General features: G+C 42.4%; 1 protein-coding gene across 1 annotated transcript in view; it reads left to right on the forward strand.

Annotated features, from left to right (window-relative positions):
- DBT (dihydrolipoamide branched chain transacylase E2) overlaps window positions 1-15,789 on the forward strand; it is a gene marked incomplete at its 5' end in the record, with an annotated part of 19,213 nt that extends 3,424 nt beyond the window's left edge. Inside the window, 8 exons of the mRNA XM_025197276.1 lie at window positions 2,923-3,104; window positions 5,624-5,751; window positions 7,851-8,094; window positions 9,871-10,037; window positions 11,676-11,753; window positions 12,870-13,061; window positions 13,290-13,361; window positions 15,097-15,789. Of these exons, the coding sequence (XP_025053061.1) occupies window positions 2,923-3,104; window positions 5,624-5,751; window positions 7,851-8,094; window positions 9,871-10,037; window positions 11,676-11,753; window positions 12,870-13,061; window positions 13,290-13,361; window positions 15,097-15,264 (1,231 nt within the window). The remainder of the gene's footprint in view (window positions 1-2,922; window positions 3,105-5,623; window positions 5,752-7,850; window positions 8,095-9,870; window positions 10,038-11,675; window positions 11,754-12,869; window positions 13,062-13,289; window positions 13,362-15,096) is intronic.
- Window positions 15,790-17,779: the final 1,990 nt, after the last annotated feature.

Below are 17,779 nucleotides of genomic sequence, written 5' to 3' on the forward strand. Positions count from 1 at the left end.
GCATGTGCACGCACGCACGCACGCATGCATGTGGGAGCCAGGCAGCATGGAGAGCAACTATCCGCAGGTAAGTCTGGGAGTGGTGGAGGATTGAGGCCCCCATAGTGAGGGATGGAGGTTGTTGGGCAGGACTGGGACTGGGGGCACTGCCCAACCAGGGTGGTGCATGGGGTTGGGGTGGGAATGTGCGGCCGCAGGCCCTGGGCAGAAAGTGGGACGGAGCTGTGAGCAGCTCGTCCAGGAGGCGGTAGGAGGGCTGGCTCCCCACCAGTGCGCATGCTCCCAGGTGGGATGTGGGGGGCATGTGACCCCCAGATTTGTGGGCAGGGGGTGGTGCAGGCTGGCAGCTACAGGCTTGGGGCTCCCTTCCTTTTTGCTCTCCCCCTGGGGGCCTCCGCAGGCAAGTGGGTGGGATCTGGTGCAGCAGGGCAGAGCGGGGGTGGGGTGGCTTGGTGCAGCCACCAGGAACCCTATGCCACCGTGACAAGGCACCCCATGCCTGCCTGGTAGCAGTGAGTTGCACAACTCTGTGCCACTGCTACCAGGCAGGCAGTGGCTGCCTTGTCATGGTGGTGTGGGGCTCCCAGCAGTGGCACCGAGTCGAGCCTCCCCACACTGTCCCGCCCCACCCTGCCCTGCTGTACCAGGTCCCACCCACTGGGCTGTGGAGGCCAAGTGGGGAGTGAGGGGCACTGGCAGGGCCAAGGGGCTGTGGGTCCTGAGTGAGGGCACTGGCAGGGTAGGGGGCTGAGGGGTGGGAGTGTGGGGCACCAGCAGGGCTGGGAAGCTGTGGGTCAGTGGCATTGGCAGGGCTGCTTAGCACCACAAAGCAGCAGTGGGGGGAGCAAAGGGGGCAAGGGAAGTTCTGATTTTCCATGATAAAAATACTTAAAAACAAATGCCAAAATTTATACATATTTAGAATTTACCACTCCTGGTACCTGTACCAAAGATTGGGAACTGCTGGCATAGCTCCATTGTCTTTCAAACCCCCCTTCAGGTAGTTGAAGATTGCTATTAAGTCTCCTGTCAGTCTCCTCTTCTCTAAACTAAATAAGCCCAGTTCCCCCTAGTCTTAACCTCATAAGTTATATCCTGCAGCCCCCTCACCATTTTTGTCGCCCTCTGCTGGATTCTCTCCAATTTGTCCACAGCCTTTCTGTAGTGGGGGGCTCAAACCTGAACACAGTACTCCAGATATGGCCTCACCAGTGCTGACTAGAGGGGAATAATCACTTCCCTTGACCTACTGGCAACACATCTACCAGTGCAGCCCAGTATGCCATTAGTCTTCTTGGCAACAAGGGCAAACTGCTGGCTCATATTCAGCTTATTGTCTACTGTAACTCCCAGGTCCTTTTCTACAGAGCTGCTGCCCAGCCAGTCAGCCCCCAGCCTGTACTGGTACATGGGATTGTTTCATCCTAAGCGCAGGACTTTATACTTGTCCTTCTTGAACCTCATGAGATTCCTTTTGGCCCAGTTCTTCAATTTGTCTAGATCGCTCTGAATCCTAGTCCTACCCTGCAGCATATCTACTACTCCCTCCAGCTTGGTATCATCTGCAGACTTGCTGAGGGTGCACTCTATGCCATCTTCCAGGTCATTAATGAAGACATTGAACAAAACTGTCCCCAGGACCCCGACCCCTGGGACACCCCACTTGATACAGGCTGCCAACTGGACATCAAGCCATTGGCTACTACTGTCTGAGCCCGATGCTCCAGCCAGTTTTCTATCTATCTTACAGTTCATTCATCCAGCTCATACTTCCTTAGCATCCTCTGAGAATGTTGTGGGAGACTGTATCAAAAGCCTTGCTAAAATCAAGGTTCACCATATCCACCTGTGTCCCCGCATCCACAGAGCCAGTCACCTCGTCATATATAGTGGTGTTTCATTTTAATCATGGAAGAATGTAGATTTTGGTGTTTTTAACCAGAGAAGTTATTGCGGGGGAGGGTTTATCAGAGAATTTGCCATTTTTAAATAGAGAAAACCAGGATCCTTATCATCAAGTGAATAACTTTTTGGCCTACCAGTGCAGGTTTCTTAGAAATTTGATTTACCACATTTTGAAACTCTATGCCATGTACAACAAAAGCTTCATAAAGCTTCTTAATATTCTGTTCTGTCTCATAGCATTCTATTCTTTGTGGGGCGGTATCATTATTTATCTACGCTTGGGTTACAGTAGGAACAATTCGCAGTAGACAGATTTTCCTTATTTACTCAGTGACTTACCCAAATTAAGATCTTTTCATTTTCATGATGCTTTTTAAAAAAACTTTGTGCGTGTTATATTCAGGAATAGATTATTTTCAAGAAAATATGTTAGCAGTAGCCTCTTCAGTTGCAGAGCTTCTATATCTATATGTGTGTTGAGAGTTTCAAATAGGCTTTTCCTACTATTAAACATATTTGTTGTATACTGTGTAAAGATACTTAGAAGTATGTAAATACACTATACCAGTAGAGCTCAACCTACAGTCTGTGGGCTGGATCCAGCCTGTGGAGCAGTGTGATCTGGTCTGCAGGGCTCCCCAGGGGTCCAGAAATTTAGCAGCAGGGAAACAGTGGCGACCCCACTGCCATCAAATTTGTGGACCCCTTGGGAGTCCCACATGCTACATAATATACATGCAGGGCTGGATCCAGCGTGCAGGGCTGGATATGGGCCTCTGCTGTTGGTATGCCAGATGCGTGAACTGACCCTGAGCTGGATCTTGCCCATGGATTGTCCCCTGCATGGGATCTGGCCTCTGGACCAGCTGTGCACCGCTCATCTGGCTTAGAGAATTGGATAGGTTGAGCACTATAGCACTATACTGGCATGCATAATTACATTTATCAAAAACAAACAAAGCCAATATGATTTTTACGCTTATCATGTTCTATGAAAGTCTGTTTGTTTTCCCTTAGGTATGTAAAAGAAGGTGATAGCGTATCTCAGTTTGATAGCATCTGTGAAGTACAAAGTGACAAAGCTTCAGTTACTATCACCAGTCGTTATGATGGAATTATTAGAAAACTCTATTATAATCTAGATGAAATTGCTTATGTTGGAAAACCATTAGTGGACATAGAAACTGATGTCTTAAAAGGTATTGTAAACAGTTTTATTCCTTTAATAATTTATTTTTGTTGTTATAAAGCCACCCGGATTGTTGGTAGATTTCAGTCTTAATATCACAATTTCAGAAAACGAATTATTGGGCAAGCTGGTTAGATTTAATTTCTGTATGTGGCAGTGGCACAGGTGCCACTCCCAGCTGCCTGGCTCCAGCGTGGATGCAGGTTAAACGCCCCTCGCTACTGATGCACTATCAGAATCACCCAGCCTCTGCCAAACTGGAGCTGGATTGTTCCTGCCCTTGGCATATAAAGGTTGCTGGACCCAATATAGAAAAGTAGCCCTAATTCTGCGTTAAAGATTAGAGGTGAAACATAGCAACATTGAAGTCAGTGGGAGTTTTATTACTGATTTGGGTGGAGATGGGAATTTCATTCTAGCTGTTTTTGCCTTTTTATGTCTTGCATATGACACTTTCCAGGACTTGTGAGCTTTGGAGAGTTGTGTATAACAATATCACATAAGACTCTGCATATAAACTTTCACAGAGAGTTATTTTTGTTCCTTTTTTAATGCAACAAAACAATTTTAATAGGAATATGCACTGTTTGTCCTCTGCTTATAAATAACCGTGTCAGACAATGACTAATACTGTTTTTGGGAAAAAAAGACAGAGCCTTTTTGGATCAAGCAAAAGGAATGATTTTCTTGTTGCTCTCTGTCCAGGTCTTTGAAAGGGACTAAGGCTTTTATTTATATTCAATTATTTTAAAAAAAAAGTAAAAGAAATAAAGATGGATTGAATTTGTACTTGCATATTGAAGAATAGCCTTCAGTAAAACAGTTGCAACAGTTTTATAATTATTTCAGCAAAAACATGGAACAATACAGACTTTTGTGATATCTCTGAATTCACTGTATATCTCCCCCAAAATTGTAGGATCTGAATCTGAATCCTTGCACTGTCAGAAGGTCCAAACAAAGCTCTACCATCTCTGTTTATACTGGATAGTTCTTTGTATATTGTTGTGGGGGCCGAGTATAGCCGGAATTGGGGCCGCACCGATGGAGTGGAATTAGGCACAAACGCGTACTGGTTGAATTGAAAAGAACTTTACTTACAAACTGATGTACAGGGACTTGCGTCGATGCACACAGTGTAGGCATGCTCCGTTACAGGTTACAAGCAAAAGAAAGAAACCGGGTGGCACACCGATGTTTTCCGAGCATGCAGGGTGCGGGGTACATCAGGACGGTCGGCGACGGGGAGTGGTTGGTGGTTGATCAGGCCTCCAGTTTTGCTCCAAGGTACACGAGGAACTTGTTCCCAACGTACACGCGGAGTTCTCCAGCTTGGGCGGAAACTACCCAAGCTTTTATATGGCTAGTGAGCCAATTGCTAGCTGCCGGGTATGAATAATTTACGATGAGCCAATCGGTAGCATGCATCCAAACAGTGCAGCTGCTAGTTTTTTGCGGGAGCTGATCACTGCACCAAGGCTTTTCCCGCCGTAGCGAGGCATCCCTTGCACCGAGTACTCGCATCGTGCTAAGAATTCTGCTGTGTCGAGGCACTTTTAATTACTAAGTACAGACAATTGTTAGTTCCCATAATTTTTTCTTTTCTGAGTAATATTAGATAGAGCCTAAAATCCTACTTTAACTTTTCATTACACTACTTAAATTTAAATTAGGTGAAATACCCTCATGCTGGACAATTACCAAAAGAAAAACAATGTATATTTAAATATATATTTCATTTCCGTAATTCCTAATTGTTTTCTTATAGTGGAGAGGTCTGGGTTCTTACAGGCAGTTAGAGGTTAGAAAATCCATAATTTACTGAAGTAATTGGCCTGCTATAAAAATAGTATGTAAAATGTAACATAATTTCTTGATTTGAATTAGTGATTTGTTTTCTTGTAGAAAAAGTTTCAAGATGTGTAGTTACTTATAGGCTGTTCAGATACATTTTAGATATAATATAAACTGTAATGTTGAGTTTACTATGCCTTCTTGGGTATCGTGTTTTGTCAGTACCTTTAGTGTATCCAGCAAATGGACTTGCTTAAAACAAAGCGGATTAGTCTTGCTGAGAAATTTACATTTCCGTTGTCTTACCAGTACCCATTGTGTCAGATTTGCATTACATGCGGTAACCAGTGAGTTTTTTTTAAAGTGTCTCAGAATGGAAAGACCCACTGAATTATGTGGGTTTTGGTTTTGTCTCTGTTTCCTTCCCCTCCCCCCCACCTTTTTTAAAATTTTGTTCTTATGTTGTGCTTGTGTTACTGGTATTTGAATAGTCAGCATACAAAATGGAACATAAGTAGTTTCCAGTATTATGGATCCTAACACTGATTTTTGTTTAGATGCATGGGGGTCTTGCCCAAACTTAATTTCTGTTAAATTGTATCCAGATTACATTATTTTTAAAATTAGGATGCGTAAAACAAATTCCTTGCCTGACTTTGGTTCATTCTGTGTTTAGCCTCTATTGCCAAGATTTTTGGAGCCACATAATACATTTAGTCTTTGTCTGATTTTCAGATGTAGCCCCAGAAGAGGATGTTGTTGAAACACCTGCTGTATCTCATGAAGAACACACACATCAAGAAATAAAGGGACATAAAACCCTAGCAACCCCTGCAGTTCGCCGTCTTGCCATGGAAAATAATGTAGGTTTGTTTCCTACTGAACTGGGCCTTTTTACTTTCATTTACATCTGTCTGAAAAGTGGAATGGTACTAACAGTCCAACATTGTTGAAAAATGGTGATCAGTTGTCAAGAAAAAAAATTGTGAGAAAATGTTGATGAATTATTTTTTTCAAATACATGCATCATAGATGAAGTGGCAAAGTATTTATAAATAATTCTCAAATGAGAAAAAACTACCAAGAAATCATTATTCAACTTTAATATGTGTAATTCTGGTCACATATAGTCTTTCAGATCATTTAGATAAAGTATGCATAGATGATGTTTAAGTAGGAGGAAAATATTAAAACTGGAATGTTACTCAGGTACCTTGACAACACAGAAGCTGTTAAACTCTAATTCAGTTGTTCTCAAGCTTTTTAGAGTCATGGCACCCATTCACAACTCTTGACTGTGGCGATAACTAGAGGTGCACCAATATATCGGTTCCATATCAGATCGGTACTGATACAAGGAAAATTAACAGCATCAGCAATTGGCTTTTTCTGGCTGATGTGGCCAGTAAATGACCTGTGTATGCGCGCAGCTGCAGCCCAGCACACAGGCGGCCAGGAGCGCAGTGAGAGAGGGAATAGGGCTGGGGTAGGGGCAGGGGTAGGCGCTGCATAGCCGGGGCGGAGTGCGGAACGGAGCCGGGGCGGAGTGTGGAATGGAGCCGGGGAGAAGGGGCAGCTCCTGCCACTGCACACACCCTGGGAGGACATGGGGAGCATGTGCCCCCAGATCTGTGCATGGTGCGAGGGTGGGCTGACACTGGAGGCTGGGGACAGGGCAGTGCCATGCTCTTCCCGGTGGGGGGTTGGGCTGGGGCTGCGTTCAGGGCAGGCGGGGGGGGGGCTGGGGGGGGGGGGTGGGGGGGGGGACTACAGTGATTTTTGGGGTGGCTGCAGCCCCCCCGTAGCTCTCCTCCCAGCACTGCTGCTGCCCACCCCAAGCACAGCCCTGCCCAGCCCCCTGTCGGGAAGAACTTGGCACCGCACCCACCCTCGACCCCGCACAGATCCAGGGGCACATGCCCCCCCATGCTCTCCTGGGGTGTGCGTAGCTGCAGGAGCCATCTTTCCCCACCCCGCAACCCCTGGCCAAGCTGCTCACAGCTTCATCCTATGCCCCCCTCTAGTTGTGCAGCGCCTGCCCCTGGTCCTGCCCGAGCCTCACTCCCTCCCTCACCACAGGAGCCTCATTCTTCTCCCTTCCCTCGCCCCTTCCCCCACAACAGACTTACCAGCTGGACCTGCATAATTGGTGATCGGATCGGTATCAGGTGATATGGCTCATTTAAAATTGACCATTGGTATTGGCCCAAAAAATCTCTGTCAGTGCACTGCTAGTAGTAACCGTGGCTGAGAACCACTCTTATGCTTAACTTACCTTTGTGGGTCTCAACTGGATGTAGCTGCCACCAAGTAAAACTGCCCTGCACGTTTGGTGCAGCCTAGGAATATTTGACATTCACATACACTTGTGCCTCATTTGGGCTCTCTGATCAGTCTAAAGCAGGCAGGAGAGCTGACTTGTGCTGCAGCCCTTCACAGTTTAGCCCTGCACAGTGTCTCTCAGAAACAGAGGCATGTGGGGCACATGGCACTTGTCTCTTTTTCTGGGAGGAGCATGGGCAGGGGGGAAGACCAGGAAAAGCTACAGTATGAGAGGAGTTATCGGGGAGCCTGAATGCAGGAGGAGTATGTGCAAATGCTGCAGCCCTGCACAATGGACAGTTTTATCTAGACACCACTGCAGTCATGGCACCCTGGGTTGTTGCATAACCCCTGTTGAGAACCACTGCCCTAATTATTAGTGTTCACAAGCCTGCAGTGATGCACAGGTTAAAGCTGGGGTGATTTAGCTTACCTGTATCACTACAGTCTCCTGTACATATAGCAGTTAGTGTGACCGTTGTTACGTATTCCCAAGCAGCAGCTCACTCTCCCCATTTGAAACTGCCCCAGATTTTCATTTCTCCATGCCCTATAATACACTTTCATATCAATATTATAAGAAGAATTTTGTGTACATGCTATATAGCAAAAGTTAAATAGCTTGTTTTATACTTTTCAGATTAAACTGAGTGAAGTTGTTGGAACAGGGAAAGATAACCGAATCCTTAAAGAAGACATTCTCAATTATTTGGCCAAGCAGACAGGAGCTATTTTACCTCCATCGCCAAAATCTGAGATTATCCCACCATTACCAAAATTAGAGACTGCACCAGCTGCTCCAAAGGATAAAGCGCACAGAATTCCTGTACCTATTTCAAAACCCACTGTGTTTACAGGAAAAGATAAAACTGAGCCCATAACAGGTAAAAGCATAAATGTAATCTTGGTATAGCACTGATAATTGATTCAGCTGGCAACAGTGAAAACATAAATAATGTTATCTATTACATTCATAGCTGCCAGTGTTCTGTATGTGTGTGTGTGTAGTTTTGCCCTGTTCCTGATTACTGGCTTTGAGCTGTTGCCCCATGTCATATTATATTACTATGCAGTACAGACCTCTTTCTTTGAAACCCTTTATGAAATGAGTAGTTTGGAATTCTTAAAACAGTACTGTGACTACTATTTGTATAGAAACTATTATGTAATTAAATGACAAGATCAGTGAATAAGTTTACCAGTGCACTTGGAGGAGGGGAAGACAGTGATTAGGAACAGTCAGCATGGATTCACCAAGGGCAAGTCATTTCTGACCAACCTGATTGCCTTCTTTGATGAGATGACTGGCTCTGTGGATGCAGGAAGATGGTGGATGTGGTGTACCTTTGATTTTAGCAAATCTTTTGATATGGTCTCCCCCAGCATTCTCGCAGGCAAGCTAAGGAAGCACAGGCTGGATGAATGGACTGTAAGGTGGATAGAAAACTGGCTGGATTGTTGGGCTCCATGGGAGTAATCAATAGGTTGATGTCTAGTTGGCAGCTGGTGGGGCTGTTCTACTTCCCTTGCCTCCAGCTGCAGCTGGTGCTGCTCCTGGCTCACTCTGGGCAGGTGGGAAGCTTCAGCCAGGCAGCTTCTGCCCAATGTGTGGAACTCTGGCTCTAGCTCTGAGTTGCCTTCCACCTGTTCTGGCCACCTGGCATGATGAACAGCCACCTGTGTGTAGGTGGAGTGGATAGAAAGTGGCCTGGAGCCAGAGCTCCATGTGCTGGGCATGAGCTGCCTGGCTGAACTTCCTGCCTGCCTGCCCAGAGCTGCATGGCACAGCAGGAGCAGCAGCTGCAGCTGGAGGCACGGAAAGTAGATGAGCCCTGCCCAACTTCAGCCCTGGCCCCGGCCCCATCCAGCATACAGCTTCTAATGGGGCGGGGAGGGGAGAGCTTCAGTTCTGCTGGAGGTGAGGGGAGCAAGGGAGCACTTGGCCGACTACAACTTTACTGGGAGCAGCTCCACCAGAAGCTGCATGCTGGCTGGGGCTAGAGCTGGCGGGAGTGCAGTGCGGGCTGCCCTGGCAGGAGCAGCTGGGGCTCAGTCCCATGTGGAGGACTGCGGGGGCAGCCACGAGCTGGATCCGGCCAGTTGGTGGACCATATTTTGCCTACCCCGAGCTACACTGTTCTCAGTGCTGGCAGATAACAGAACAAGGACCAATTGTTTCAAGTTGCAGCAAGGGAAGTTGAGGTTAGATATTAGGAATAACTTTCTCACCAGGAGGGTAGTAAAGCACTGGAACAGGTTACCCACAGAGGTTGTGGAATCTTCATTCTTAGAGGTTTTTAAGACTTGGCTAGGCAAAGCCTTGGCTAGGAAGGTATAGTTGGGAAAGATCCTGTTTTGAATAGGAGGTTGGACTAGATGACTTTTTGAGGTCCCTTCCAGCCCTAATTTTCTTTGATTCTATGATTCCTTTGACTCTGTAGTATCAGCATTGTCATAGTGATCTTTGGCATAAAGCTATTTTAAAATTTTATTTCCTTGTTGTTGAAAAATAAGTAATCCTAAAGAGGTATTTACTATTTATCCCACTTGTTTTTAAAGATGTGCTGTTTTTATAAAACAAAACCAAACATTAGAAGCTTTGCAGTTAGCTTCTGAAAGCTGTCTTTCATTAATAAAAGCACCTAATAAATATTTTTCAGGATTTCACAAGGCGATGGTGAAGACCATGAGTGCTGCTTTGAAGATTCCTCACTTTGGTTATTGTGATGAGATTGAGTTGAATCAGCTTGTGCAGTTGAGAGAAGAGTTGAAACCTCTAGCACAAGCTCGTGGAGTTAAACTCTCCTTTATGCCTTTCTTCTTAAAGGTGAGGAATACCGCATTGCAACTCATTGTATGAAGTAGTAATATGGACGCCACAAAATCTTCTGATCCAAGTACTATTGTATCCTTTCAGCATGCATCTGGCTCAGATGTGTCTTGGACATTGCAGCATACAATTTTAATGTGGAGGACAACTTTTTTCTTGTTAGTTGGGCCTTTTGACAATGCACTGTTAAATAACTAGCATTGTTAAGGCTTATATTTTCTGGATGAGAAGATTTTTTAAATAATGTTGGGGAGGGGTGTAGAGAAGGTGAATTATCAGTCAGTTTGGGTCTGTATTTCTTGTGTCATATTACACTAGTAGAATAGCCAGAATCAAGCCACAGAAATTATTTCAACGTCTTCATCAGTCTTATTACAATGTGTCTGCATCTTCATCTTATATTTCAAACATGATACAGTACTGTTTTTATTTTATTTTTCTGGTATTTTTATTGTATTTTTATATTTTACTTTTTCTAATAACAGATATTGTTCCTTCAGGTAAATAGCAAAAAGCTTTTGTTATTTACAGGCCAACTGTTTTCACTCATATTACCTTGGCAACATTTCCTACCAGCTGCCATTATTGCAGTGTTCACCAGAAGGCTGGCAGGGCTGAAGACATGGCTTACTGTAAAGGAACCGTTAGAACAGTTTTATGCTGAGAGCTAACAGAAGAGTCATTCCCTCCTGCCACAACCTCTTCCTAGAATATGAAGTATTCCTTGAGAGGATTATTCTGTCAATGTATGGCCTGAAGGGTTATGCTGCCCCTGAATCACTGTTTAGCTTTGGGAAATCTGACTTGGGCCTTGACATGAGGAGTTGCCTTATCACTTAAACTTATCAAAAGCTGAAATCCTCTAATGTGATTACATTTACAGTACACAGGGAAAAAGAGCTTGATTTTTAGTTTTCAAATATCTGTTCAACCTGCATTTAGGTTTGCTACATAACTAGCAGCAGGAAAGCTTGAAGTTGAATTAATTGGTAAGCGGTGCTTAAGAAGAAAATATTGGGTTTAGGAGACTATGTTACTATATACAGCTAGAGTAGATGCTAAGAACATAGTAGTTTGGAGGGGAAATCCAACTTCTTTATTTTTTTTAATTCAGTTTCATCTTTACTTTTCATAAATTGCTTTTCTTTTATCCTTCTTACCATTAGAATTTAGCAACACACTATGTACTGCAACAGCATAGCTACTACCTAAATATTACTCATCTAGGTACTTGTTTAGCTCTTCATAGTTTTCAAAAATAGAAATGGCAATATCCTAGACTGAAGTAGGCAACCTTTTCCAGCTGCAGGTAGGAATGACCTACCCTGGATGAGAGGGAGGTGAGGACTAGGACCTGGCCACCCTGCTTGTCCCCACTATGGCATGGGAAGAGCACCCACAAGTCTTCCACTTGCAAAATGCCAGTGGAGCCTCATGTCCATGAGCTGGATCCAATGGTTTTGTGGGCCATTGGTTGCCAACCCCTGCTGTAGGCAAACATGATTTGCATTCTGAAAATTATAATCTGTTTCTGAGGTATGCTCATGCTGCCTCTTCTTTTCATCCCTGAGTAAGGCATTAGAATATTATGAATATATTAGCTTAGAGTAAATTTGTTTCTTTTATGTTTAACAGGCAGCTTCTCTGGCCTTATTGCATTATCCTGTTCTTAACACTTCTGTGGATGAAAACTGTCAAAATATCACGTACAAGGTTTGTGAAATATTATGGAGATTCTTCTGTGCCAAAAAAAATAGATGTTACTGAAACCATCCAATTGTTAGGTAAAAATCAGAGCCCATAGTAACATTTCTCTGCAATGTTGGGAAATTATTTGTACATTAGGATCCCTGTCTAATGTCAGAATGGATTGAATGCAGAGGGTGAGATTTGATCTAATTTATGCTATTTATATAGCAGCAGCAAAGACATGCTATTGCTAGCATATTGACACACTGGTCTCTTTCTCTTCTCTCCGACAGTAGACCAGGCATTCCAAGTGAAAAACCCGCTCCCTCAAAACTAAGGAGGAGAAGTGTTTTGTTATGATGGCAATAGTTCAACTCTTCTAGCTGTTAATCCTGATTTAACACCTTTCTATAAAAGATCAAGACAAGTTGGATTTGCTGGTATTAAGAAAGGTGGGAAGTGTAATATTTAAAACAGAAAATACAATTTATCATTTGGGTTCTTCTGTAGAAAACGTTTTCTTTATTCAGTTGTGCATGAATTTATTGTAGTTCTTATAAAACCTGTGGGTTGATGCACAAGGTGTGTTAACCTCTTGTGCTTACATAAATGATACTGTTTAGGTAGCAGCAATAGAAAATTCTTTGTATTGTCTTTCCAACATCTTACTGATTAACTTTTCATGTATCACTTTTCTGGAAGACTAAAGGATTTATTAGTCTCTCTTTCCTTTCAAGTCTTGGTCTTGCTGTTGAGATTACCAACAGGGGTCCCAATTGTTATTTTTTTTATTATGTGTACACAGATTAATTAGCAAAATAGCATGAGTTAAATCAGTCTCACCCCCTGCAGTCAATCTATTCTGGACATAGGAACTTATATTTCCTAAATGTAGGCTCTCCAAAATTAGCTTGGAGTTTGCCTTTACTATTCCAGGACTGGAAGGTGAATATTTGAGAGAGATTTTCTTAAAAAGTATAGCTTCGCATTCGGAAGAAATTTCCCTGATAAAAAATACTAAGAACATTATATTAGGATTTTGTTTTGCATAAACTAAAACTTACTAATATTTTATCTTTGCCTTTAATTTACATATAATTTATGATGAGTAAAAACTGACCATAGCTTTGTCTATTGTAGGCTTCTCACAATATTGGAATTGCTATGGACACAGAACAAGGCTTGATTGTTCCTAATGTGAAAAGTGTGCAGGTCCGTAGTGTGTTTGAGATTGCCTCTGAATTAAATCGCCTACAGTCCTTGGGTTCTTCAGGCCAACTGGGAACAAATGACCTCACTGGGGGAACATTCACTCTCTCAAATATTGGCACAGTAAGTAAAAAAAAAAAAAAAAATAGCACAAATGTTTACATGTAAATCTATTTCTTAAATTTATTTTTTTTCCTTACAATATATACCTAATACCTATTACTTATTTTTTCAGACAATTGTATTTTTTATCTGTAACATGCATATGACAGTGTGCAAGAAACATACTGCTACTTGAGATGAACAGTTTAGAATTATTCTGTAACTCATTTTCCTGACTTTCTTTTCTAGATTGGCGGTACTTATGCCAAACCAGTGATACTACCTCCTGAAGTCGCTATTGGAGCTCTTGGGAAGATACAGGTACAGTAAAATTTCTGTTATCCGGGATCCCCAGGGTAAGGGGATTTCCGGTTATGTAAAAACTCCAGTTATCAGAAATAACCAGGCAGGGTTTTCAGATAATATGGAGTAGAGGTGCGGGAGGAGGGATGGCAGCAGCCGCACACAGAGCGGCAGCAGTGCGGGGTGGTGGATGCAAGCTTTCCCCGGTGCACCCCCTACCGCGTCCAGTTGGCAGAGCCAGGAGTGAGAGGGGTGATGGTGGCCGCTGCACACGAAGCAACAGCAGTGCAAGGTGATGTACTGGATAGCAGAGATTTTACTGTATATTGATTTAAAACCAAGAATATAGACTGTTTGATGGGAGTAAAGTAAGACCCTGTTTACTGAAAATTTTCTATTTGACTTAAATGCTTTCAGTCAAAATAATATTTTTTTGTAAGATACAAAGAAGCAATCTGTAAACTTTGTTATTGAAATATTACAGTGTTTTTTGTTTTTTAGACTGAATAGGTTGAACACAGACATAAAACATGTAAATAAAAATCTTTTTCTCAGTGGCCCACGTTTGTTTTTCAGAAGCATGTAATATTTGCCTCAGTATTTTAACAATCCCTGCAGTGGTAGGACACTGACAGCCCTCATCCCCTGCTTTACTTGCGGCAAGTGAGGGTACTTTTGGTGTTTGGGGACAATAAGCCTCTGTTGTGAGACAGGGTTGATTGTATAGTTTTAGGAATGGGTTAGACAAGCACTTTTATGGAATGGTTTAGATAGGGATGATCCTACCTCAAGCAGGGGGTTGGACTAAATGGGGGTGGTCAACCTGCAGCACGTGTGCCACAAGTGGCACAGGCAGCCTGTGTGTGACACATGGCAGACTGGGGAGGGGACAGCCAGCACAAGGCAGAAAGCAAAGCAGCAGATCAGGCAGGGAGCACAGGGCAGGAAGCAGAAATAGAACAGCAAATTGGGCAGTGGCACAGGGAAGGGAGCAGAAAGAGCAGCCAGTCAGGCAGCAGAAGGCAATTGGAGTGGCATTCAGGGAGAGTGAATGGCTAATTTGTGCCATGCCTGCCAAAAAGTTTGATCTCTACTGGACTAGGTGATCTTCCAAGTTCTCTTCTGGCTCCACTTTTCTCTGATTTTTATCAATATGTCTATATTTATTAATCTCTTGGCTTACAGTAATCAGAAAAAAGTATGCGTGTGTGGAGAGAGGTGTTGTTATGGAACCATGTTACCCTTGTGCAGAAACAAGAATTGCAGGGTTTCAACCCAGGAGAAAACTTGAAATAAAATCCTTCTGATTTTTTAAGGTTTGTTTAGTGAATTAGGAATTTAAAAGATTTTGGAGCTTTGGATGGTTAGATAATTAAAAACTTTAGCATGGACAACCAAATTAGCACAAATAAACCCTACTTTTTCTCAGTGAATAATACTTTTCATGTTTTCCCTTGTGACCCCTTAAGCTTTTAGGAAATGTTAGTAGATAAGTGTCATTTGAACACCAACCGTGGAGGAGCTTTCTAAGGATATTTTTGAGTCAAGGAGGGATTTCTCAGTGAAATATGTCCAGAATGATATGTGGCGTGGCAGGTGGCCCATGTGTTTGATACCCTCTACACAAACGGTTGTGGGAAACTGTGTTCTATTAATGGAAATTCTGTCATGTCTGCTTTAACAAATGCCAACATTCATACACTTATATAGTTTATCTTTAGTTTCCATTTTTCTTCCATGTCTTAATTTCTAGGCCCTGCCTCGATTTAATGGGAAAGGTGAAGTATTTAAAGCACAGATAATGAACGTGAGCTGGTCGGCTGATCATCGTATTATTGATGGAGCTACAATGGCCCGTTTTTCTAATTTATGGAAATCCTATTTGGAGAACCCTGCTTCCATGCTGCTAGATCTTAAATAAAGAAAACTAATGACATAATGTGTCTTTAAACTTTGGGGATTGAAATGAACATTATCAGAGCCTAGCAATGCTAGCACATGTCCTTTGCTACTTCTCATACTATGTGATTATGTTACATGGTTGAAAGGTTTCAAACACCTATGTCAATCTATCAGTAACCTGTTACATACTTTTTAATCTAATTGAGTAGTGCTGCAAGTTACTCTACATCAGACTGTCAAACTGAATAGGTCTTGGTGTGCCTTTTAAATATGGTGGTGGGAAGTTATGAATGTCAACTCTGATTCTATGTGCTGACTTGTGCTGAACTGACATTATCAACTGACAATTTTCTATACATCTGCAGTACTTTTAAACTGCATAGAAAGGAAATAGTTACAATTATTCCTGGGTAGATATGAGTTTATTTTAACAAAGTGAAAGGAGTGTCACCAAGTTCCTAAATGAAATTATGCAAAAATGAATGTGCAAATAAAATGCCTTTATGCTCCCATTTAGATGTCCAATAAACTTTTTTTAATGGTGCTAGCTTTTCCTCTCTTCATCTTTCTTTAACTGTCTTGTACTTGGGGGGTTCTTAGCTCAGGTACTCTATATCCAGTGGCAAGGGACTTGTCAACATCCTTAATGATTGGCTTAGTGCATAGTCTGAAAATATTTACTGGCATCCAACTGCTCTCTTTAGAACTTTTTTTTCTTTTTTTTTCTTTTTATAGCACACTCCTATGGGTTGAAAGTATTTACAGTTGCTTAAATACTCCTCTTACTAGAAATTTTTCTTTTGAGAAGCCACTGCCTATGAAAGGCTGTGATGATTAAGTATCCTACTAGTTGTTAGGTTATGGTAATCATAAACAATGTGACAAGTGCACACTAAAAGGCTGTCATTACTTTGCCAGTAACTGTTTGTGGTTAGGTACCATGGTGTGAGAGACTGATGTGATACGGAAGCAGAATTAATGTTAATAGAACACTCTGGCTTAAGTTAATCATCTCTAAATTCAGATATAAATAATACAGCAGATAAGGTTCATTTCCAGAACAGAGAGCAAACAAAAAGGCTGTTGAAGATGGGAAGCACTTATTGGGAAATGAGATACAAAGGCAACTGTTCTGCATACAGACTTTTCAGAGAATTTGAAGTTGCCAGAATAATGCAGGAAAAAGTCATGCAAACAACAGTATTAATTTGAGGGACAAAAATGGAGATTTTATAAGAGATTCATCTCTTTTCTGGAGGATAAATAGTGGCTAAATATCCTTGCAGCTGAGGTCCCAAATTGGTAGACCAAAGTTACCTGTAAGCAAGGGATCCTAAGAAGCAAGGGAGTATGGTGCAAGATGCATGAAACCAGAGGCAGAATCTCTGGTGTACTAGCATAATTAGGACAGGATGATGAGGATGGGGAGTGGAAGGGAGAATGAAAAAAAACCACTGCTGCCACAACCTCACAATTTTGCTGGTGGCACAGTGGCATCAGAAGTTACCAATGCACCCATGTATTGCGGCTGCCCTGGGTACCCCACTGCATTGTTATGCTTCTGCTCTGGTGTCTGATTGCCAAGAGTCATCAGAGCGAAATTAAGTGGTGAAGAAAGGATATAAATTCAAGAATTGTAAACTACTACTCATTTTATGTAGGTTAGCTTTTACAGATTTTAAGACAAAATATGCTTATTATCTATTCTGATTTTTCTGTTCTTAATAAAATTTGTCTAAAACCACAAATATTTGGTTGTAATATTTTTTTCTTTTATTTGAGATTTGTCATGCAGACAGTCCTGAACAGGTGAAACAGTTTTGTTTCCCATGTGAGATTCTCTATCAAAAGGACACAGCTGAAAGGCTACTCTCCTATAAATACATTGTTGCTGGAAGGGCTGCAATCCAAATAATGCATGTGTGAACCTTATGACCTTGGATAAGAACTAAATTGAAGGGACTGAAGGTATGATATAAGGTGCTAGTGCCTCAGAAATACTTTAGAGAGATGAAACTACCCAGCCAGCAGGAAGGAGGTGGATTTCTAGTTTTGTCTGTCACATCCTTAAAGGAAAATTCAGTATTTTTGCATTCAGCTGTAATTATGCAAGTAGCTTTCTGAAGAAGGAAGGAAATTAAGCATTAAAGAGATGTTTTTACTGACTTGTACAGATTGAGGAAAAAGCTTCAAGATAGAAAACTGAACACAGTATCCCTATGAAATGATGTTGGAAGAACTTTGGGGGTTTAAAGGGTAGGTGATGGATGTGTCCAATTCTAGTGTATCCTTTGTTGGTAATGACTGAAAAATCATTGCCATCAGATGAGATTATGATTTACTGGACATGGGCTCTTATGAGCAGTCTCAGTAAGAAGGAAACACATTTGTGGCTTCTGCTCCAAACAGTAGTCTGTGATTACTGCTGTGCATGCCTCCAACCCTACCTTCTAAAGGAGGGTGGATATGGTGGGATTGAGTACTGCCATTCCTAACTTTTAGGGACCCAGTTCCAGGCTTGGAATTAATAAACT

This window comes from Alligator sinensis, unplaced genomic scaffold (genome assembly GCF_000455745.1).
Source record: "Alligator sinensis unplaced genomic scaffold, ASM45574v1 scaffold647_2, whole genome shotgun sequence".
NCBI classification, from domain to species: Eukaryota; Metazoa; Chordata; order Crocodylia; family Alligatoridae; genus Alligator; species Alligator sinensis.